This window comes from Mus musculus, chromosome 6 (genome assembly GCF_000001635.26).
Source record: "Mus musculus strain C57BL/6J chromosome 6, GRCm38.p6 C57BL/6J".
In the NCBI taxonomy this organism is placed as follows: domain Eukaryota; kingdom Metazoa; phylum Chordata; class Mammalia; order Rodentia; family Muridae; genus Mus; species Mus musculus.
In genome coordinates, this window is record NC_000072.6 from 123,170,724 (window position 1) to 123,195,075 (window position 24,352).

At 38.9% G+C, this 24,352-nt stretch overlaps 1 protein-coding gene across 2 annotated transcripts in view; it reads left to right on the forward strand.

Annotated features, from left to right (window-relative positions):
• The first annotated feature begins 2,144 nt into the window (after window positions 1-2,144).
• The window catches only part of Clec4b2 (C-type lectin domain family 4, member b2), a 31,804-nt gene continuing 9,596 nt past the window's right edge, over window positions 2,145-24,352 (forward strand). The window contains exons 1-3 of one of the 2 annotated variants that reach the window (XM_017321668.1): window positions 2,145-2,354; window positions 2,936-3,025; window positions 10,569-10,670. In XM_017321668.1, coding sequence (XP_017177157.1) covers window positions 2,330-2,354; window positions 2,936-3,025; window positions 10,569-10,670 — 217 coding nt within the window. In that variant the 5' untranslated portion in view covers window positions 2,145-2,329. The remainder of the gene's footprint in view (window positions 2,355-2,935; window positions 3,026-10,568; window positions 10,671-24,352) is intronic. The other variant, NM_001004159.2, reaches the window with a different exon arrangement.

Consider the following 24,352-nt stretch of genomic DNA (forward strand, 5'->3'; position numbering starts at 1 on the left):
GCAAGCATGGGTTTTGTGAGACGTGCACCCCAAATGACTGTTAGAATTTGGAAGCATAGGGCTGGCATGGTAATGACCGGCCCGTGGGAACTTAGCAAGCTAGGTGGAGAGATTTTGGAGCTCCGGCTTAGCTTGGATTGCGTTTTTATATTTCCTGCTACAGAGCAGCTTGCCTCTGATTAGCCCAGGGGAATGTTTTCTCTTCCTGGACAGTCAGTCAACTCAACACTATAGTTTGTGCCTCTTTATCCTCAAGGTCAACTGGAAAGTTTAGGTAATGCCTGTGTCGTGTTAATCACTTCTTTCCCTGAGGAATCAAATCTCAAATAACTCTGGACAAAAGGTTTTTTGGACTTTAAAATTACCAAGTCTATCTCAGCATTATTATATCTATTCCTATCCTAGTACTTGAAAAGCTTCATTGAGTTTAATCTAGGTTTGAATTTCTCCACAGGTCTATAGTTGGTTACTAATAACTGAACTCAGTCTTCAGTTCTTCTCCTTTTCTGAGGAAGTGGGAGTAAGGGTTTCAACTGTCTGATCACATGGTTGGTCCCATTTTGAAACAATTTTGGGGACTGACAAGAGTCATTTCATTAGTATAATGTAAGGCCTAGTTAAAGTGGAATTGTTATACATGGGAAAAGGTGTTCCTTTCACATTTGTAGCTCTGGAACTATTTTTGGAATTTAGAAAATACCCATGAAATTGACACAGAAAATTTCCTATTATTAAAAGACTTATAGAAGTTCTGTACTAAGAACTGGGGATAGGGCATACATATGCATGTTCTGTATCCCAGTATCATTATGTGTCCCACTCGAGTCTGCTTCCTCATGAATGTGCAGGTGCTGGTGAGGATAATAGAGGGAAGGTTCCCGAGAATATGTGTGAGTAGGAAGAGATAATATACTCTATGGAGCTTGCCTTTGATTTTACACCACTCTTCCCTCCTCCTAACCTAATGAGAGAACTCGTAAAATGTTACCAATGAACTTTTGCCCCATGCAAGTCAGATCTTGTCATATTGGACAAGGTCTGTTTGGTTCCTTCTTTCCTCGCAACAGTTTAAAGCCTAAGGATTATTACTTCTGCCAGAGGAGCACACTCATTGCTCTCTAATCACATTACAAGTCAAAACTCACATGAAAATAGTCCACAAATCAACAGTTGTTTTTAAGGAACATAAAGGTAGATTGCAAAGATAACAGAAAGGGATATATAAATAAAATATATATGACTAGGCTAGACCCCAGCTTTGTTTCCCTATATTTTGGTACTTAGTCCTTTTGGTCTTCTGGTATTTTGGCTCATTCCTGGTCTTTTCACTTTTGGTTCCTGTGCCCTCCTCTCACCACCCAGTGATGGCCTGGTTCACCATTTTGGACCACTCCAGATGCCTCTGGATATGCTCTCTATTACACACACACACACACACACACACACACACACACACACACACACATACATATTACATATATATATATATATATATTACATTATATATATGTGTAATATGTATGTGTATATGTGTATATAATAAAATTTTCAACCCCTTAGGAATAGCCATGTTTTCTTTTTATTTCCTTCTTTCTTTCAAGGACAACCTCAGGTACAGTTCCCAGGAGCACCATCCACTTCCTTTGAGACAGGGTCTCTTGTGGGTCTGAAGAACAACAATTAGCCTGGACAAGAAGCTCCCAGGGATCCACATGTCTCTGCTTCCCAATGTTGCCATTACAGTCATGTATCTGCACACATGACATTTTTAGGCAGGTTCTGAGCATCAGTCTCAGGTCTTCATGCTTGCAAGACAACCAACTGCTTTATCATCTCTCAGCATATCTCGGCTTATTATTTTTTTACTACATTAATGCATAACATCTAAGTTCTAGCCATTCAATCAAATGTTTTATTGTTTCCTAGAACCCCGTTCAATATACGAATTAAGCCTTATAGAAAATAAATAAACCAAATAAAGTTTTGTAAATAAACAATGTAAATATTGTTTATAGATAAATTTCTTTTGAAGTGGGGGAGATTTCCACATTAGGAACTCAACAAGTTATGATAACCTTCTCATGAGAGTTTTCAGGAACAATGTCAGGTATGTTTCTCAATTTCCTCTTTCAAATGTCCTTAAATAGTGAGAAGTGTAGACTACCGTGACTTATATATGTACAGCATTGGCCATTCTAGTGAATTTAGCTTAGGGGGTGTGAAGGTTGACTGTGAGCGCTGACCTTTTTGAAAGGGGCCAGGAACCTGAGTCCTATTTCAGAGAGGCAAATACAAGAAGCCTGTGATTTTCTGAACATACAGCTCAATAATGATGCAGGAAAGACCAGCCCAAGGTAAGGTGGGCATTCCTGCATCATCAGGTGAGGGGAAGAAGTGGGAGTGTGTGATGTGATGATGAGGTGCCTGGGGTAATGGTACATCCAAGTGGGCAGGCTGAAGTGATGGAGTGGACCAAGATAGCAGAACCACAGGGATTTGAAGGAAGTATGATGTCTCAGCGCCAGAAACCATGAAAAAATAAGAAACCATATACTGAAGGGAGATGTGAAAAGACAGGACATCAACAGAAGACTGTGATAATTAAGATTAAAATATAAGGTCATGGAAATTGCAGGTGCCTGAGGGTGAAATGATTCTAGATTGTGTGTGTGTGTGTGTGTGTGTGTGTGTGTGTGTGTGTGTGTGTGTCCATGTGGGTATGTGCACATGCTTCAGAGCTGACTTGGTCATTTATTCTAGAGATTTGACAACTTTTTCCTACTTTAAGTTCATAATTATTCTGAGCATTTTGTCTGTTCGTTAATTGCTCTAAGCTTTTTGGTCCTATGGTGAGTACATCTACTTACTATCTGACAGGGGAGGCATTCTAAGATTTTTGGTCCTCTGGTAAATATATCTGCTTGCCATCTGACAGGGCAGGTAGTCTGCTGGTCCCTGAGACTCTGGATGGCTGCTCTGATTTCCATCTTACTCCTCAGCACCTGTTTCATTGCGAGTTGTGTAGGTAAGTTCTTCACTGAATGGTGTCTCTTTGGGCACTGTCTGGTCTCTCCCACAGAGACTCCCAGGGGCTCTTTTGTTTTGTTTTGAATCTCCAATACTGTTTATCTCTATAGTCTGTTGCTGTCCTGAAACTCTTTCTATGACCCTGGCTCTGAACTCACAGAGATCATCCTGCCTCCACCTTTGCCTCTCAAGTGCTGGAATTAAAATGGGGTGACACCACCACCAGGCTGAGGCTGTTTTTTTTTAATCCCATTTTCTGCTCTACCCTTACATGCAATGCCATGGTTTTCTTGCCTTCTCTTCCTTGTTTTTTCCCCATCTTTTGATCATTGAGATATATAAGATTCCTTGACCGGCTTTGTTAACACACATTATTTATAACCTGTCTGTGATAGTGCCTTCCAGTAATCATTGTTTCTGCTCACAACTCTCTATTGAGAGTGCAAGTCTAATTGATTTTATAATACCGGCAGCTCAAAGTCTTTAATTCATAAGGGATTTTTTTTTCCTCAAAATAAGAGGGAAAATTAACCAAATTAAATGGTGATAATTGAAGAAATAAAATATTTCTGCCCTGTTTCATCTTTCCATAAAATCACATCTGAAGTTTATTGTTTGAGAAGTTTTCATGATGTTCTTTGCAGTCTCTAGTCTTGTTCTGTATTTGCTGTGAAGATGATCACAGTACTTACTGCATAGTCTAAGAAGAGGAGGAAGTGCTTCATGTCTGCTCTCTGCTCTGAGATCTAAAGGCATCTCACTGAAGCAGAATCTGAGTCAATTAGCACAGTCAAGATTAAATCATTGATTATGGTCATTAAGGATAGTTATTTTACTGTTCAAGAAACCAAAGTTCAGGACCCAAAACATGAACTAGAAACATTTGATTAAAATAGTGAAGAAAGTCCATTTTTGTTGACATAGTTTAGTGTGTATACTCATGAACAAAATATTAACTTAAAAATATTTTTATTGAGTATTGAAAACTTACATACTTTTATACAGTGCACTGTGATCAAATCCACCCCACTTCCAAGTCTTTATATGTTTAAAGTAATCTGACCCATGGTGGTGGCCATGCAGCATCTTCAGGGAACAGCATATGAGTGTTTCACTAATGGGACTCTACTATGGCAAGGCCCATGGAAATCCCTTCCCACATGGCAAGGACCTGTTGTAGAAAGTATTTAATCTCAGTCTGGGCTTTCTATCCTGCCTTTGATCATTCAGTTCCCAGATAAATGACATATAGCCTTTATATTTATAATAAGCCCTAATCAACACTAGGACTGGTCAGATATCTACCCTCTATGCTATTATGTCTACTTCCCTATCATTAACCCTGACTTATAACTTGCCATGTTCCATATGGATATCTCTTAACTCCAATTGGCTAGCTTTCAAGGCTATCTTTTCATAATTCACCTACCCCATGGCAGCTTCTTCCTCACTTCACCTTCTGCTTCATGGTTATCCTCAGACCCCAAATCCTACCTATCACAGTTTTGCTTAGATATAGGCTGTAAGCATCTTTATTCACTAATAAGGGGTAACGAGAGATAACGTCACATCGTGTCATTCAGGTCTATGCACAGATCTGGTTGTTCCTTGTAGCAACCAGGACTTTTAGGGCTAGAATTTGGCATCACATTACTTAGCAAGAGAATAAACCTCACAACGACCTGTGGTAAACTTGGTGGCCTGTATGGTTATTTCCTTGGTTGCATGTGTTACAAGCTTTTCTTGCTTTCACTATGCTGTCTATACTCAGAGCAGTATTTTTGTTTTGCCTTGTTGGTCATGGGCAAGGCCGAGATCACTCAGGCTGAAAGCCCTGTGGATGAATCTATGTTTTTCCTCAATAACCCTCCTTTCCTCCTTTTGCCTCTGTTTATTTTCCATATGTTATCATTCAACCTGGGTATTTTGGGCCCTGTTATGTCCTTAGTGAAACTGCTGCCAGTGGCAGTTGGAGAGAGCAGTGTGTCCTGCTTGCATAATTGTTCTGAGGAAACTATGCCTGCTCAACAGAGACTTCAAATGAGGAAGCTAGGTCAGATCAAGAGTCTTAGAAAATAGGAAAATTATGTCTGATCAATAGGCTTGAAAATAGTTCTTAGAAAGTTAATATCAGGAATTGATAGGTACATGTCAAGAAAGTTTGCTTGGTACAATGAATACTTTTCTCTGTCCACAATTAAAAATGGTACTGTGAAATACGGGCAGCTATCTAGCTGATAACTGAATTGATACATAGGAATGTTTAATTTGTCTCTCACCTTGTGTAACTTTGTAACCACATTTGCTATCAGTTGGCTTGCGTGCCTATGGGACATACCTGGCTAAACATTTGATATTGGCTTGCTGAAATTGTACTTTGCTTCACAAAATCAGGTTAGGTGGTGATTGGTCCAGTGGGAAGGGGTAGGAGAAAGGAAAGGTTGGAGCTTTATGCAATATGTTATGATTTCTCTTAATAAAATAACCAATGACATCACAGCTCATGAGAGCAGGATTATGATTGTATAAGTTCATAAAAAATACATAAAATTGGAGCTATTTGGGGCCCCATGCTTGAAAGTCAACAGGAGCTCAGTGTCCTCACTTTCGCTGGTGCCCCTTCCTGGTTTCAGGACCTGAACCTTGCAGCTCAAGCTGGTCTCTGGAATACTTTCAATCACGAGTGATCAAGATATATTGATCAAGATATATTACCATACTGTCTGGTCTTGGCTCAAAGACCACTATTTAAATGAAGAGTTAGAACTTATATACAGTATGTTGCAGAAAAATACAACCTTAATTTTCTATCATTATACAAAATTCCATACCAGTGTACAATATTTGACTTGTTAATGCTGTTTAGTATAAAGTAGATTCAATGATCTATCTTTCATCCTTTCATTCCTATATCCTCCCTTTTCTTCTTCTCTCTCCTCTTTTTACTTAACATTAGACAGGAGAAAAAGAATGAAAAGGCAAAATGAAAGAAAGAAGGAAACCCGTGAATGTAACCTTTTTTTTTTTTTTTTTTTTTTACTGTGTTTACTCTTTGACCAAGTCCATTAACATCTAGCAATTCACTCCTTTTAAGAAAATTGAGATAAGACCTGGGAGACCTGCTGTATCATTTGCTGCCCAGTTTCTGTGTGTTGGGATACTACAGAGCTTAACTGAAGTCCTGGCTGGAACAACCTGAGCCAGGACCATCTTAGCTAGGTGTTTTGAAGTTTTCCTGGATGCAGTTTTTGAGGAAATAGCTACTGAGGCAGTCTGTGAGGCTAGATCACCTGTCTTGTCAATTAAACTGCAGTGCTGTTTAATTGCTCTGCAGATGAGTTTATCCCCTGTTGACCTGAGATGGCTGACTTGAATTTGATATTATAGCTTGTAGGAGGCTCCCTAGGGCATTTATCCACAGGGGTATGCCTTAATTATCTGCATTCATTAGTTCAGTGTCAGCCTTTGCCACTTTGCCTGCATATTCCAGAAGACTGGGGCTTTCTTTTTGCATTATCTCTAGGAAAACAAAAAACAAAAACAAAACAAAACCTTGTTTCTAGTACTTACTTGCCTACAATCCCTTTTGAAATGACCCATGTGTTCTAATGTCCACAATTAGAACGTCTGACATTTTGATTTTTCTTAAAACCTTTAAAGATTATTTTCCCTATTATAGTTGCATCATAAGTATGAAATCCAATGCCATGAAACCCTGCTGCTAAGGTCAAACTCTGACACTACCAGAAAGCCCTGAGCTTGGTAGAAAATTACAGGATACTGAAGTCAGGGGGACTTCCTCTGCTCTACATGGAGATCCTGGACCCCATACTGTTTCCCCAGGAATGTCAGTTAATCCCATAATGAATTTGAGGTCCATTCCCCTCATCTGTTCCCTACCCAGCAAAGTCATTCAGCAAGTACCTGAGATTCTGGGAATGCTAATTTGGCGTCTCAGTAGCTTAGCTTCAGCCAGTGACGTTTGCCCATTCTGGATATACCTACCCCCTTGTCGAAAACTATATATCTCTTGGTTCAGTCCAAATAAAGTATACACTCAAGCCTGTTTTGTTGTTGTTGAACATCATCTGAGAGAGCTTCTTTATTGAATATTGTCTAAAAGAGTTGTTATATTAAAGAGCTGTCACAATGAGATCTCTGGAGGAAATCTTCCCCAAACTCTCCATTCTGTTGACCCACCTGTCCAGGACTTTCCTTCATCCTTTCCCTCTTAGTATGTACCAGTGTCTTCACCCACAAAGGAAAGACATGGCTCACAGAGCTCAGTTCTGTTGCATTTTTCTGGTTCAGTGTGCTGCGGTTCCTGATCACCACAAGGGTAGAAGCAGAAAAACAGAACCACAAGCGTTATCTGACATATTTCTCTCTCTTTTTTTTTTGAGATGAGAATTGTTTATAAACAGAATTGAAATCCTTACATGAATACATCGACCTATTAGCAATTATCCACAGCCAACCAAGGTATAGTTGTCCCTTGTAGTTGCTTTTTATCCAATGGGAAAAATTCAGTTGTGGGTTTTTTTTAATTAGGTATTTTCCTCGTTTACATTTTCAATGCTATCCCAAAGGTCCCCCATACCCACCCCCCAATCCCCCACCCACCCACTCCCCCTTTTTGGCCCTGGCATTCCCCTGTACTGGGGCATATAAAGTTTGCAAGTCCAATGGGCCTCTCTTTGCAGTGATGGCCGACTAGGCCATCTTTTGATACATATGCAGCTAGAGACAAGAGCTCCAGGGTACTGGTTAGTTCATATTGTTGTTCCACCTATAGGGTTGCAGTTCCCATTAGCTCCTTGGGTAATTTCTCTAGCTCCTCCATTGGGGGCCGTGTGACCCATCCAATAGCTGACTGTGATCATCCACTTCTGTGTTTGCTAGGCCCTGGCATAGTCTCACAAGAGAGAGCTATAACTGGGTCCTTTCAGCAAAATCTTGCTAGTGTATGCAATGGTGTCAGCATTTGGAAGCTGATTATGGGATGGATCCCTGCATATGGCAATCACTAGATGGTCCATCCTTTCGTCACAGCTCCAAATTTTGTCTCTGTAACTCCTTCCATGGGTGTTTTGTTCCCATTTCTAAGAAAGGGTAAAGTGTCCATGCTTTGGTCTTCGTTCTTCTTGAATTTCATGCGTTTGGCAAGTTGTATCTTATATCTTGGGTATCCTAAGTTTCTGGGCTAATATCCACTTATCAGTGAGTACATATTGTTTGAGTTCCTTTGTGATTGGGTTACCTCACTCAGGATGATGCCCTCCAGGTCCATCCATTTGCCTAGGAATTTCATAAATTCATTTTTTAAAATAGCTGAGTAGTATTCCATTTTGTAAATGTACCACATTTTCTGTATCCATTCCTCTGTTGAGGGGCATCTGGGTTCTTTCCAGCTTCTGGCTATTATAAACAAGGCTGCTATGAACATAGTGGAGCATGTGTTCTTCTTACCGGTTGGGACATCTTCTGGATATATGCCCAGGAGAGGTATTGCGGGATCTTCCGGTAGTACTATGTCCAATTTTCTGAGGAACTGCCAGAATGATTTCCAGAGTGGTTGTACAAGCTTGCAATCCCACCAACAATGGAGGAGTGTTCCCCTTTCTCCACATCCTCGCCAGCATCTGCTGTCACCTGAGTTTTTGATCTTAGCCATTCTGACTGGAGATCTGACATATTTCTAATCCACTCATCTATTTGTTCCTCACCACTCTTTTGAAGGTCTGATTACTATTTTTGGTTCAGAATTAGCATATTTTTTGAAGCTAAAGTTTTGTTTAATACTAGCCTAGCTCCTGAATGTGATAACCTTCAATCTTTGTAAAAAAATCAGTGAATGCTTCCTTTGGACCTTGTATAGTTTTGGTAAATGGTCAGACCTTTTCCCCATTTCTTCAGCCTTGTTACTAGCACTTAAAGCTTCCATAAAACCTAAGGCCAAGTTGATATCATCATATTCAACCTCCATTTATACCTCAGCATATGGACCTTCACCTAGAAACTAAGCGTGGGAAATATTGATACCTCTAGCCTTATTTCTCCGGCCTATCTCCTTAATTTCTTCTTTCTACAATGATCACCATCATAACTGAGGACCAGTTTCTAATATTGTCTTTGACATATCTTTCCAGTCTTGGGGGATTACTGTATTTCAAGTCACCCAAGAACCTAATGGCTCCTTCACAAATGGTGAATGCATACCACATCTAGTGACAGCTTCTTTAAATGTTTTAAATCTAGCACATCAATGGGATGCCATCCAAATTCTTCATAACCTTGGGGGTATATATGGCCTGCTGGACAAGATCTCCTTTAATTCCATTACATGGTAGCACTGCAGGCTTGTGCCTTAATTCCTTTGTCACAGTATCTTTTAAAATGTTTAGTCATAATTCTAAAATTTTTTTCTTTGAGATGGTACAGAAAGCCACTATGGCTATTAAAAATAAAATATGAACGATCAGAATGGTAATAATCCATAATTGGTATTAAGCTGGTCTCAGTTATTTATCATTTCATCTTATGTTTCTCTTTTTAAGCTAGCTAAGGTAGTTGGGGTTATATGGGGCTATGACTTTCTGTATGGTGGTGTTTCCTAGCTTTACATGGGCTATTCTTTTCATTTTTATTTAATTCTCATTAATTATCCTCTCATTCTATTTTATTGTAACTAATTTTTTCATCTGTTGACATTTTGTTTGTTTTTAATTCAATGTCTATGCACATATAGAAAACATTTTTACATATTTTTTCTCACCATTCATGGAGGGGTTCAGTTTATTTTCAAAGTCAATATTTCTTTATATTACTGTCTACTTTTAGCTTCTTTCTTTAGCATCTATGCATCCTTCAAAACATTTATATTTCTTTCCTTCAGAGAATATGTGTGTTAACTTATTTTTCTTTTACCCCTCTCTAATTCAATATCTTATTTTTTTAGAGATATATTTTATTTATATGAGTCCACTGTAGCTATGTTCAGACACTCCAGAAGAGGGAATAAGATCCCATTACAGATGGTTGTGAGTCACCATGTGGTTGCTGGGAATTGGACTCAGAACCTCTAGAAGAGCAGTCAGAGCTCTTAACTGCTGAGCTATCGCTTCAGCCCCCTAACTCAATATTTTACTTTGCATTTCATTCCCTTAAATTCTTTTCTCTGGCTATTGCCTATTAGCATCTACATCACTGGTTCCATGTCAGCTTTTCAGTCTTCAGCTGCTGTGGTGTCCAGAGATCCCTAGGAACCTCAGTGCTCTACTGCACAGCAGGGCCTCTTAAAAGAGTCAAGTCTCTGTACACTAGAAATACCTGGCATGCATGAGAGACTGTGGTTGGCAGGAATTCAAGTTGAGTTCCAAGCCCAGAACTTTTCTGGGCTTTCTGAGGCCCTATTCTGGGATTATATGCTGCCATGTTGGACTTAAGTGGGGTAGGATAATGGAAGGAGAGTCCTGGGTCATGTTGCGGATATGAGGCTTCAGAAATGGCTATGTCATACTCATTTCCTTCTTTGTTCACAGTGACTTACCAGCTTATGATGAACAAGCCCAATAGAAGACTATCTGAACTCCACACATACCATTCCAATCTCATCTGCTTTAGTGAAGGAACTACGGTATCAGGTGAAGAGTTATAATATTTCCCTGGACTTAGGAGAGAGGGAGAAGATGAGGAGGGAGGGGGAGAGAGAGAGGGAAGAGAATAAGAGGGTGGGAGAGGGAGAAGAGGAAGAGGAGGGGGAGAGAGTTTATGATACATGTTTTAAGATTTATTATTATCTGTGTGTGGTGTGTCTGTAAGTGGTGTGTATTTTTGTGTGTTGTGTTGTCTGTATATGTGTGTTAGTGTTGTGTGTGTTGTTTGTCTTTTTCTTCATTTCTTTAAGGGATTTTTATTCATTTTCTCTTTAAGGACATCTATCCTCTTCATAAGGCTGATTCTAAGGTCTTTTTCTTGTGCTTCAGCTGTGTTGTGATATTCAGGGCTTTCTGTAGTAAGATAGCTGGTTCTGGCGGTAACATATTGCCTTGGATGTTGATTGTGTTCTTATCCCAGTGTCCAGGCATTTAGTTCAAGTGATTATAGGTCTAGATGTTGATTTCCTAGTTTGTCCTTGTTAGATGGATGCTTTATTTTTTGGTGTCTGCTTCTTCTCTTGTCTTCTGGTCTGTGTGGCCTGTGGTTGAGGAGAAGTTCTCTGCCTAAGCTGTGAGCTGGACTTCTGGAGGCAGACATGGCCCCTTGGTGAGCAGGGGCCCTCTATTTGAGTTGAATTTGGGACAGAGTGGTAAGTAGGGGAGGGGTTTTGGAGGTGTCGTTGGGATACACTAAAGAGTGGAGGTGATTTAATGGCCAGTGTTCTATCTGGAGTTATGGTACCTGATCTGGCTTCTGAGCCTGAGTTCTTCTGTCTGGTATGGCCTGCCTGCACTTGAGAAGGAGACAGTCTGAAGTTGTGCCCAGGGACTAGGCAAAGTGGTTGTGGTGGAGCGATGTTTGTGTTTATGTGATATGAAGGAGTATGTCCCATGGGCAGGCTGCCTACTGTTCTTCTGCCTGGCAGGGCCTGAACTTGAGTATGGGATGTCTGCTGGAGTTGCATGGTACTTCTAATAGATTGTGAGGTACTGAGAATTAAACTCTACATTTTTATGACACCAGAAAATTTGATATGTACAACTCAATTTGTATATACAAGTTTGGTTTGTGAAAATGATTTGATAATTCTTATATTTCTCTAGGTTCTATTTATTTTGAACCTTCTCTGCACAATTTTTTTTCTCATCTCAGTATATGCACAAACACACACACACACACACACACACACACACACACACACACACACACACACACACAATTTGAAGAAAATGAAGCCCTGCATAATGAATACAAATTTCTTTAAGGCTTAATAAATTCCTTGAGAACATTGCAGAAGATTTCACATGATTATATAAAGATTCTGTTGTAACTCCACATACACTCTCTCCTATAAGAACATCTTATATAAGCCAACAGGGTAGGTAAAACTAGTGATTTTACACTGATATTAACACTGATTGAAATTCACGGTTACCGGACTCTCTTCTAGGACACCACATTGTATTTAACTGTCACATCTTTTTAGTCTTCTCTTCATGTGGTAAGCTTTCAGAACATCATTGTTAAAGGATTCTGATTAAGCAGGATGACTATAATCTGGTATATTATAGGATATTCCTCTATTAAAATTTGAGTAATTATTTTTGAGGAAGAGGATTGCAGGTATGAAATGCTAGTCTAATCACATTGAACACAGAGTCTAAACCATAACAATTATTATAGACTGTTGACATTACCTAATGGTCTACTTATGGCAGGCCATTTTAAGTGTGCCTTTTTTGGGGAGGGGGGTCGAGAGAGTTTCTCTGTATAGCCCTGGCTGTCCTGGAACTCACTCTGTAGACCAGGCTGGCCTTGAACTCAGAAATCTGCCTGCCTCTGACTCCCAAGTGCTGGGATTAAAGGCTTGTGCCACCACTGCCCGGCTTAGTTCATACTTCTACAAACATTCCTTTTTCTAGATTGTAAGGTTGGGTCGTTAGAAGATTTACAATACAGTACTTTTTGAAAACCACTACATTCTCAAAATGCAAAATCCCCTGGTGAAGGTTGTGGCTATGGCTAGAAACATGATCATCCAGGGACCTGACAAAAACTCAAATCTGCTTTCTTGGTGACTTACTCCCATGGCTGACACCTTGGCACTCATTATTATCAGTAAGCCTCTCTCATATAGAAATCTCTACAAGGTGATTTATGTGTGCTCCAAATACAGGAGCCACCTTCCATCTGAGAAAATGATCCAAAAATCTAAAGCAGATGCTCACAGCCAGCACTGGACTCTGAGCACTGGGTCCCCAGTGGAGGAGTTAAGAGAAAGGACTGGAGAAGCTAAAGGAGTTTGCAACTCCATAGAAAGAACAACAATATCAATCAACCAACCAACCCTCCACACCTGAGCTCCCAGGGACTAAACCACTAAGCAGAGAATATACATGGAGCAACCCATGGCTCCAGACACATATGTAGCAGAGGGTGGCCTTGTCAGGCATCGACGGGAGGAGAGGCCCTTGGTCCTGTGAATGCTTGATGCCCCAGAGTAGGTGAATGCAAGGGTGGGGAAGCAGGAGTGAGTGGATGAGTGGGAGATCACCCTCATAAAAGCAAGGGGAGAGGGGATGGGATAGTGGGTTTGGGTGGGGCATGGATACTGGAAAATGTATTTGAAATGTAAATAAACTATCCCCCCCGAAAACCAAAAAACACAGAAAAATCTAAAAAATTATATTTTCACGAGGCAGCTTCAGAATCCATACCCAACTTCTGTTTCACACAACTGCAGAAGATAAATCCCCAAAGTGTCAATAACAGAGAGTGAGAGTCTGTGGGGGGACCTTGGAACTTGGTTATCCCAACTCGCCTTTTAAGAAACAAAACAGATATAACAAGAGGGGAAAGAATTAAAAGTTCTTTGCTGGAAAATGTTTCAATCACTAATTAATAACCCAGTAATATTACAAAGAATGTATAAACTGTCACAATGAATTAGACAAAGACAAAAATGAATAAAATATTTGGACAGACATGCCATAGAAGGATAAATACATACATTCAACAAGTATTAATTAATAGAAATGTTCACTTTCACTTGTAACTTGAGAACTACACATCAAAATCAGAACATGCTCACCTGCTTAGGAAAGTCTATGAATGGACCTTTTCTTATGTAAACATCACTCAACTCTAAGTTTATGATGTGTGTATACCAAAAGTTAAAGGTGCTCCTTGTGAAAGTTTTAGGGAGGCTTTTTAGGAGGCAAATACTAGTCATATATCTGGTAGAGAGAAAAGTTATAGCACGGTGAGCAGTTCTGTGTAATGGTCATGTTAGGACTGAAGAGTGGATATGCAAGGTGTTGGAGCACATAAGCCTATGACAGAAAAAAATCCAATTTCTTTGTAGGGTCATGATACTCTTGCAACAATTGTCCAATGAAAGAAAAGAAAAGTGTCAAAAGAATAGTATATGATGAATTGGAAATCACTTGCATGTGAGATTTCATGATGTGTATGTAATATATATAGGACACAAAGGTTTGTACAGCCGTTGACTGATAAACTTTCTTCAAGGGAGGCCATAGAAATTATTTTTTTCTAATTCCTCCCAACACTTGCATGACTTTTCTTTCCCAACTTCCTCCTTACCCCTCCAAGTCCAGACTGCTACCTGTATGTGCATGGGTGTGGAGCCATCTACTGGAGCATGCGTAGCCTCACAGGAGCCACATCTCTGAAAATAATGTGCTCTTCTCTTCCAGCAGCCATCACTGCCAGCAGCTTGTAGGCAAGGACTGATACCTTGTGAACTCTTTCCAATCCATGCTTGATCTTGTAGAGGTCATGAACATGCAGTAACAACTGCTGTGAGTTAATATGTGCAATGGCTTGTTCCCTGCAGTCATCCACTACTGGTTTTCACAACCCTCTATTCCATTTTTCATAATGATCTCTGAGTTTGGGCTTAAGAAGTGTGGTATAGGCATTCAAATTAAAACTGAGTATTCTGCAATCTCTCTCTCTCTCACACACACACATCTCCTCCCTCTCTCTGTCCTATCTCCTCACTCTCCCCCTCCCTCAGAACCTGAGAAAAAATGATCTAAAAATTTTATTTATTTTTGAAAAATTTATTCTTCTCTCATACAACACATCCCAACTGCAGCCTCCCTTCCTCCCCCTTTTCCTAGTCCAAACATCTCCCTTATTTCCCAGATCCATTGCTCTACTGTTTCCTTTCAGAAAAGAGTAGGCATCCTGCTCATTGTACCCTTCTCCTCCTACTAGGTAGCCTCCATGAGCTTCATATGAGGGCTTATGTCTAGTTTTATTGCATCTTGCTAGGCAAGGTTCGGTTGATAAAAGCATACATTTCAGGCTAACCACTGGTATTGGATAACCAATCGGAGGCACATCCCTGGAGAAGATTGTCTCCCTCTCTTGGCAGTCATTCATTGCCTGTAGCTCTCTTATAACACAAAAATAGGTCATGAATTTTAGAGGAAGTGGGGGACAAAATAAGGATTGAAGTGAAAGATGGAAAAATGATATATTTATTTATTTATATTGATTTATATTTTTATAATTATATTTTTAATTAAATGTGATAATCCTGATTTTTCTTCATATTTCACAGTATAATTTTAGAAGGATGTTGCCATATATAGCCTACACTATGGTAGAATATTGGGTAAGGAACCCAAATAAGCCTGTGCAAAGAAAACACAACTCCATTAATATGAATACAAGCTGCCTGCCTAGATTGGGCAGGTGCACTATTACACTACTATATTCCCCAGCTATGAGATCCATTATAACTTGCGGTCACCTGTTTCTGTTCCATTTTCCTTCCACCCCCTCCTCCTCCATCTTCCTCTGTCCTCTCTCTTTTTCTCTCCTCCTTCCTAAAACTTTTCAGCTCCACCTTCCCTTCAACTGTACAATCTACCTTTTATTTTACAAGATAAAATGGTGAGAAGGTTCACAAGAAGTCCCCTGAGTATGTGATTCCCTCCTCATCCTAGGCAGCCCCTCTTGGGAAAGCACAATTAGCATCAAGATACAAACACAGCACCAGGGCCATCCACAGCATTGCCCCCTTTTTGTCCAATTAAAAGGCTCTTTTCCCTCAGATATAAATTAAGTATAACTATTACCATTTTACAATTCATAAAGTATAAGATACACTTAACACCTAGTTCATCAATTTTGTCAATTAAATAAAGCACTCTGTCATTTATCCTAACTTAAAAGACTTATAATTCTACATCTGACTTATGTACTGGTTTTAGATTGTATGCCATGTGAAAACCATTCTCTCAAATCTATATCATCTTTCTCAATGCTAAACAGTTTGGGTTGGGTATGAGACTACCTGTCTTCAACACCATCAGAAATCCAAGAATGACTAATATTACCTCAAAATATGAGAAGCACAAAACATAGCTTCCAAAACTTAGCCAATTTATAGAGACTGCTGATCACCTGGACAGTCCCTCATTCTTCCAAGCATTGGAGCATCAGCCTTCAGCCTTCTGTCCCAGGATCTCTGATAGACCTTTGTAATGCAGAATTTTAAAGGGCTAGTTACCCCATCTTGGCAGAGATTATCAGTCGACTATTTCACAAAGTGTGTCCTTTTTTTTTTGGACAGTATTTTGTCTATAGATGAATTGAAGAAAATCTTGCCCAGTGGCTGTCTCACCACAACTGGAGCAGCTTTATTGATGTTCAATTTCTTCTTTGCATCTAAGAAAGAGGTGCTGTCAGGAGCAGACAGGTCCCTTGTCAAATGATCTCTAATAAAGAAATATCCATAACCATTGTATTCTGTGGACTTCTGACACCTTTGAAGACTCTCTGACTACCCAAAGCATTTCTGAACTGTAAAGCCCTGGGTACTCTCAGCCATTTCTATTTGAAATATCTCAGAAACACCCTTTTAATTAACTTAGAACCATGAGTTTGTTATCTGGCCCTTAACTCATATTGCTTAATCATCTAAAAACAGTTTATAATAGCAGTTATAGAAGGGCTGGGTCTATGCCTTGCATTCTTAAATGTGTTGTATAGGCACAATGGCTATATGAGAGTAATAATATTAATCCCAATTTTATATCAATAAGAAATTCATATCAATCAAACTTTAAATTTGTATCAAATAAATTCTGTACCAATGTAAGAAATTATAACTTCAACTTTGTATCAATTATAAATATGTTTTGCTTAAATTTGCTAACCTATCCCTATTTGTCTATTTCTCTAACTTCTATCTTATTACTATCTTTCCCCTTTCTCTTCCACCCCCTTTCCTTTTACCTAAGAAAGAAGGATAGAGAAGAAGAAAGGAAAGGTAGAAATCCCTAAGTTTAAGCTCTCTAGTTCCCTCCTTGCCTAAAACTACATTTGTAAAGTATCCCTTAAATGACAATATAATTTATAAAATAACCAGAACCATCCACTCCAGCATAAGGAACCTGGACGATGATCTTCTTTTGTCTGCTTCCAGCTGAATTGGGGTGAAGAATTCCTTTCTGGGGGTCCAAAGGGAAATAGGAAAATTGGCTTTACCAAAGGAGAGCTAGCTAGCATCATTTGCCTTCCAGTTACTATGTACTTAGAAAATTCATTGCTTAGCTGATATCTTGACTATGACAGTCTGAAAGGCTGGATAGGTAAGCTAGCTGTTCTGGAGAAGTTCTGGAAGCAAGTCTTTAAAAGAAATAGCTTCAATGCAGTTGAGGTAGAATAAAAAAACAAAGCTGGAATGGAAGGTCCCAGAATCTCAGCATCTCGGAATGTGCATCTTTTCAGGGCTGTCTTTCTCTTCTGTCATCCTGCAGTATACAAAACTTACAAGCAACATATAGTTCTGTAAAGAGATTCACATGGAGCGTGTAGGGTGTACAGATTGGTTAATGAAGATCAATAAAGAAAGACGACTGCCAGAATATCCTTAATATAAACAGGCTGGCATCAGAATGGAAAATGTGAAATGTGTTACCCTGGGGGAGGGGTTATGCCTATGTTTCCACAGGAAAAGAAAAGCCATGGGTTCCTTCCAAGTTGATAAAAATCAGAAATGACAAAGGGAGACCTCCTGCAGTCCTTGGTGACAGAGAAGAAAAGGAAGACTAACACAATTAACAAAATAGGTGTTGTGTATGTGGTGATGTTTGTGTTTCTGTATATGGAGACAGCTCTGGAACCGGATGAGACTATAATGTCTATATACTGCCAATAACACTTATTGGGTACAAATTTTTCATGACTTGTTATTACATACAATTCTTACAATGGCATGTATACAAAATTATATTACAGTTTGATTATGTGATCAAACTAACCTGAAGAAAGACAGTCTTTCTTTATTGATCTCAGTATGCAAAAAAACTGTCTTATCTTATTAGAGATAAATATTGTACCACAGTCTGTTTTAATTTGTATGAGTATTCCCATAATGGGCATAACTTCTAACAAATATGTATTTACAGAATAAGCCTTTTCTGATGCTAAAGCAGTTGTCTACTGAAATCCTGAATAAGTGTCTACAGTATGGTACACATATTTCAGTTTATCAAATTATGTAAAATGGAAGACAACCATTTGCCTAATGTCATTTCTTTGGGTACCCTTAGGCTTAGTTCCTGTAGGCAATTACCTCATAGTTTCCTTGGCTTGTTGCCAAGTGATAGAGAATTCTCTCTTTAAACCTTTCTTGTTAACATGGTGTTTTTTATGGAATCCTGAAGCCTCTAGTATACTTCCTAATCAATAGCTGACCAATTTCAAGAACTTCTATTTCTAATTATTTGTTGTAGCTGAATAAATAGTGAAGTCAATTTATAATCCTCCTGAATAAGTTCAGCAGTCTCCATGTGTAAAACAACCTTCTCTGCATATTAAGAGTCAGTTACTATCTTAAGAGACTCTTGAAAAATCTGACACCACCATGATTATTGCATATAATTCAGATTTTGAACTGACTTATAGGGACTCTCAGCTCTTACTTACATCTTCTGATTTTTATCTAGTCTTTCCTGATATACTGGCACCAGTGTAAAATGTAGGGGTTACAGATATTGGAGTTCCTTCCCTTTATTAGATGAGGGAGAATCCAGTGAGTTCTTTTTAGGAACTGAAGCTGCTTGCTTTTAGGGTATCTGTTGTTAATCTCTCCCAAGAAATTACTGCGTGCTCTTTGCCAGTGTTCATCTTGTGCCGATAATGAGGCAATTTCGGCATTAGTAGAAGGTGCCACAATTTCAGCCAGATCCATTCCGACTAATTGTCGAAGTCTTATTTTTCCTTTTCGTATCAATTCAGAGACCTTCTCAATGTAGGTCTTTATTTATTTATTTTTAATTTTTTCATTAGATATTTCCTTCATTAACATTTCAAATGCTATCCCTTTTCCTATTTTCCTCTCCAAAAGTTCCCTATACCCTCCCCCTGCCCTGCTCCCCAACCCACCCACCCACTCCTGCTTCCTGGCCCTGGCATTCCCCTGTACTGGGGCATAGTATCTTTGCAAGACTAAGGGCCTCTCCTCTCATTGATGGCTGAGTAGGCCATCCTCTGCTACATATGCAACTATAGACACAAGCTCTGGGGGGGGGGGGTGGTTACTGGTTAGTTCATATTATTGTTCCTCCTATAGGGTTGCAGATACCTTTAGCTTCTTGGCTACTTTCTCTAGCTCCTTCATTGGGGGCCCTGTGTTGCATCCAATAGATGACTGTGAGCATCCACTTCTGTATAAGCCAGGAACTAGCATAGCCTCACAAAAGATAGCTATGTTAGGGTCTTGTCAGCAAAAACTTGTTGGCATATGCAATAGGGTCTGGGTTTGGTGGTTGTTTATGGGATGGATCCCCAGGTGAGGCAGTCTCTGGATGGCCCTTCTTCCATCTCAGCTCCAAATTTGTCTCTGTAACTCCTTCCATGGGTATTTTGTTCCCCATTCTAAGAAAGAAGTGTCTACCCTTTGGTCTTCCTTATTCTTGAGTTTCATGTGTTTTGCAAATTATATCTTGGGTATTCTAAGTTTCTGAGCTAATATACACTTATCAGTGAGTGCATATTAAGTGTGTTCTTTTGTGATTGGGTTACCTCAATCAGGATGATATTCTCCAGATCCATTCATTTGCCTAAGAATTTCATAAATTCATTGTTTGTATAGCTGAGTAGTACTCCATTGTGTAAATGTATCACATTTTCTGTATCCATTCCTCTGTTGAGGAACATCTGGGTTCTTTCCAGCTTCTGGCTGTTATAAATAAGGCTGCTATGAACATAGTGGAGCATGTGTCCTTATTACCAGTTGGAGCATCTTCTGGGTATATGCCTAGTAGAGGTATTTCTGGATCTTCCCATAGTACTATGTCTAATTTTCTGAGGAACCACCAGACTGATTTCCAGAGTGGTTGCACAAGCTTGCAATCCCACCAGCAATGGACGGACGAGTGTTCCTCTTTCACCACATCCTCACCAGCATTTGCTGTCACCTGAATTTTTGATCTTAGCCATTCTGACTGGTGTGAGGTGGAATTTCAGGGTTGTTTTGATTTGCATTTACCTGATGATTAAGGATGTTGAACATTTTTTTCAGGTGCTTCTCAGCCATTTGGTATTCCTCAGTTGAGAATTCTTTGTTTAGCTCTGTACCCCATTTTTAATGGGGTTATTTGAATTTCTGGAGTCCAGCTTCTTGAGCTCTTTGTATATGTTGGTCCCTTATCAGATTTAGGATTGGTAAAGATCCTTTCCCAATCTGCTGGTGGTCTTTTTTTGTCTTATTGACAGTGTCTTTTTTCTTATAGAAGCTTTGCAATTTTATGAGGTTCCATTTGTTAATTCTTGATCTTACAGCACAAGCCATTGCTGTTCTGTTTAGGAATTTTTCCCCTGTGCCCATATCTTTGAGGCTTTCCTCCACTTCCTTCTCTAGAAATTTCAGTGTTTATGGTTTTATATGGAGGTCTTTGATCCACTTAGACTTGAGCTTTGTACAAGGAGATAAGAATGGATCAATTCACAATCTTCTACATGATAACCTCCAGTGGAGCCAGCATCATTTGTTGAAAATGCTGTCTTCTTTCCACTTGGATGACTTTAGCACCTTTGTCAAAGATCAAGTGACCATAGATGTGTGGTTTTCTGGGTCTTCAATTCTATTCCATTGATCTACTTGTCTGTCACTGCACCAGTACCGTGCACTTTTCATCACAATTGCTTTGTAGTAAAGCTTGAGGTCAGACATGGTGATTTCACCAGAGGTTCTTTTATTGTTGAGAATATTTTTTGCTATCCTAGGTTTTTTGTTATTCCAGATGAATTTGCAAATTGCCCTTTCTAACTATGTGACAAATTGAGTTGCAATTTTGATGGGGATTTCGTTGAATCTGTAGATTGCTTTTGGCAAGATAGCCATTTCTAGTATATTAATCCTCCCAATCCATGAGCATGGAAGATGTTTCCATATTCTGACATCTTCCATTTCTTTCTTCAAAGACTAGAAGTCCTTATCATACAGATTTTTCACTTCCTTAGTTAGAGTCACACCAAGGTATTTTATATTATTTGTGACCATTGTAAAGGGTGTTGTTTCCCTAATTTCTTTCTCAGCCTGTTTATCCTTTGTGTAGAGAAAGGTCACTGATTTGTTTGAATTAATTTTATATCCAGCTACTGCACTGAAGCTGTTTATCAGGTTTAGGTGTTCTCTGGTGGAATTTTTAGGGTCACTTTATATATACTATCATATCATCTGCAAATAGTGTTATTTTGACTTCTTCCTTTCCAATTTGCATCCTCTTGATCTCCTTTTGTTGTCTAATTACTTTGGCTAGGAATTCAAGTACTATATTGAATAGGTAGGGAGAGAGTGGGCAGCCTTGTCTAGTCCCTGATTATAGTGGGATTGCTTCTAGTTTCTCTTCATTTATTTTGATGTTGGCTACTGGTTTGTTGTATATTGCTTTTATTATATTTAGGTTTGGGCCTTGTATTCCTGATCTTTCCAAGACATTTATCACGAATGGGTTTTGGATTTTATCAAATGCCTTCTCAGCATCTAATGGGATAATCATGTGTTTTTTCTCTTTGGGTTTGTTTATATGGTGGATTTGGTTGATGGATTTCCTTATATTGAACTACCCCTGCATCTCTTGGATGAAGCCTAATTGATCTTGAAGGATGATCGTTTTGATGTGTTCTTGGATTCTGTTTGCGAGTATTTTTGCATCGATACTCATAAGCAAAATTGGTCTGAAGTTCTCTTTCTTTGTTGGGTCGTTGTGTGGTTTAGGTATCAGAGTATTTGTGGCTTCATAGAATGAATTGAGTAGAGTACCTTCTGTTTCTATTTTGTGGAATAGTTTGAGGAGAATTGGAAGTAGGTCTTCTTTGAATGTCTGATAGAACTCTGCAATAAACCCATCTGGTCCTGTGATTTTTTTGGTTGGGAAATTATTAATGATTGCTACTATTTCTTTAGGGGAAATGGGAGTATTTATATCATTAATCTGATCCTGATATAACTTTCCTACCTGGTATCTGTCTAGAAAAGTGTCCATTTTATTCAGATTTTCCAGTTTTTTTGAGTATAGCCTTTTGTAGTAGGATCTGATTGTGTTTTGGATTTCCTCAGGTTCTGTTGTTAAATCTCCCTCTTCTTTTCTGATTTTGTTAATTAGGATACTGTCCCTGTGCCCTGTAGTTAGTCTGGCTAAGGTTTTATCTATCTTGTTGATTTTCTCAAAAAACCAGCTCCTGGATTGGTTGATTCTATATATAGTTATTTTTCTTTCCACTTGGTTGATATCAACCCTGAGTTTGATTATTTCCTGCTGTCTACTCCTTTTGGGTGAATTTGCTTCCTTTTGTTGTAGAGCTTTTAGGTGTACTGTCAAGCTGCTAGTGTATGTTCTCTATAGTTTCTTTTCAGCAGTACTCAGAACTATGAGTTTCCTCTTAGGCCTTCTTTCATTGTGTCCCATAAGTTTGGGTATGTTGTGGCTTCATTTTCATTAAACTCGAAAAAATCTTAATTTCTTTCTTTACTTCTTCCCTGACCAAGTTATCACTGATAGTGTGTTGTTCAGCTTCCACATGAATGTTGGCTTTGTATTATTTATGTTGGAATTGAAGATTAGCCTTAGTCTGTGGTGATTTGATCAGATGAATGGGATGATTTCATTATTTATGTATTTGTTGAGGCCTGTTTTGCCACCAATTATAAGGTCAATTTTTGAGAAGGTACCATGAGGTGCTGAGAAAAATGTATATGCATTTGTTTTAGGATAAAATGTTCTGTAGATATCTGTTAAAGCCATTTGTTTCATAACTTCTGTTAGTTTCACTGTGTCTCTGTTTAGTTTATGTTTCCAGGATCTGTCCATTGATGAGAGTGGGGTGTTGACGTCTCCCACTGTTATTGTGTGTGGTACAATGTGTGCTTTGAGCTTTACTATAGTTTCTTTAATGAATGTGGATGCCCTTGCATTTGGAGCATAGATATTCAGAATTGAGAGTTCATCTTGTAAGATTTTACCTTTGATGAGTATGAAGTGCCCCCCCTTTTTTTTGATAACTTTGGGTTGGAAATCAATTTTATTTGATATTAGAATGGGTACTCCAGCTTGTTTCTTTGGACCATTTGCTTGGGAAATTGTTTTCTAGCCTTTTACTCTGAGGTTGTGTCTGTCTTAATCTCTGAGGTAGCTTTCTGGTATGCAGCAAAATGTTGGGTCCTGTTTATGTAGCCAGTCTGTTAGTCTATGTCTTTTTATTGGGGAGTTGAGTCCATTGATATTAAGAGATATTAAGGAAAAGTTATTATTGCTTCCTGTTATTTTTGTTGTTAGAATTGGGATTCTGTTCTTGCAGCTACCTTCTTTTTAGTTTGTTGAAAGATTTCTTTCTTGCTTTTTCTAGGGCATAGTTTCCCTACTTGTGTTGGTGTTTTCCCTTTATTATTCTTTGAACAGTTGGACTCATGGAAAGATATTTTGCTTATTTGGTTTTGCCATGGAATACTTTGGTTTCTCAATTTATGGTAATTGTGAGTTTTGCTGGGTATAGTTGCCTGGGCTGGCATTTGTGGTCTCTTAGGGTCTGTATAACATCTGTCCAGGGTCTCTGGCTTTCATTGTCTCTGGTGAGAAGTCTGGTGTAATTCTGATAGGCTTGCCTTTATATGTTACTTGACCTTTTTCCCTTACTGCTTTTAATATTCTATTTTTATTTAGTGCATTTGTTGTTGTGATTATTATGTGTTGGGAGAAATTTCTTTTCTGGTCAAGTCTATTTGGAGTTCTGTAGGCTTCTTATATGTTCATGGGCATTTCTTTTTTTTAGGACAGGGAAGTTTTCTTCTATAATTTTGTTGAAGATATTTACTGGCCCTTTAAGTTGAAAATCTTCCTTGTCATCTATAACTGTTATCCGTAGGTTTGGTCTTCTCATTGTGTTCCTGATTGTCTTGATGTTTGGAGTTAGGATCTTTTTGCATTTTCTTTGATTGTTGTGTCCATGTTTTCTATGGAGCTTTCTGCACCTGAGATTCTCTCTTCCATCTCTTATATTCTGTTGCTGATGCTCACATCTATGGTTCCTGATTTCTTTCCTAGGATTTCTATCTCCAGAGTTGTCTCCCTTTGTTTGTTTGTTTGTTTCTACTTCAATTTTTAGATCTGGATGGCTCTGT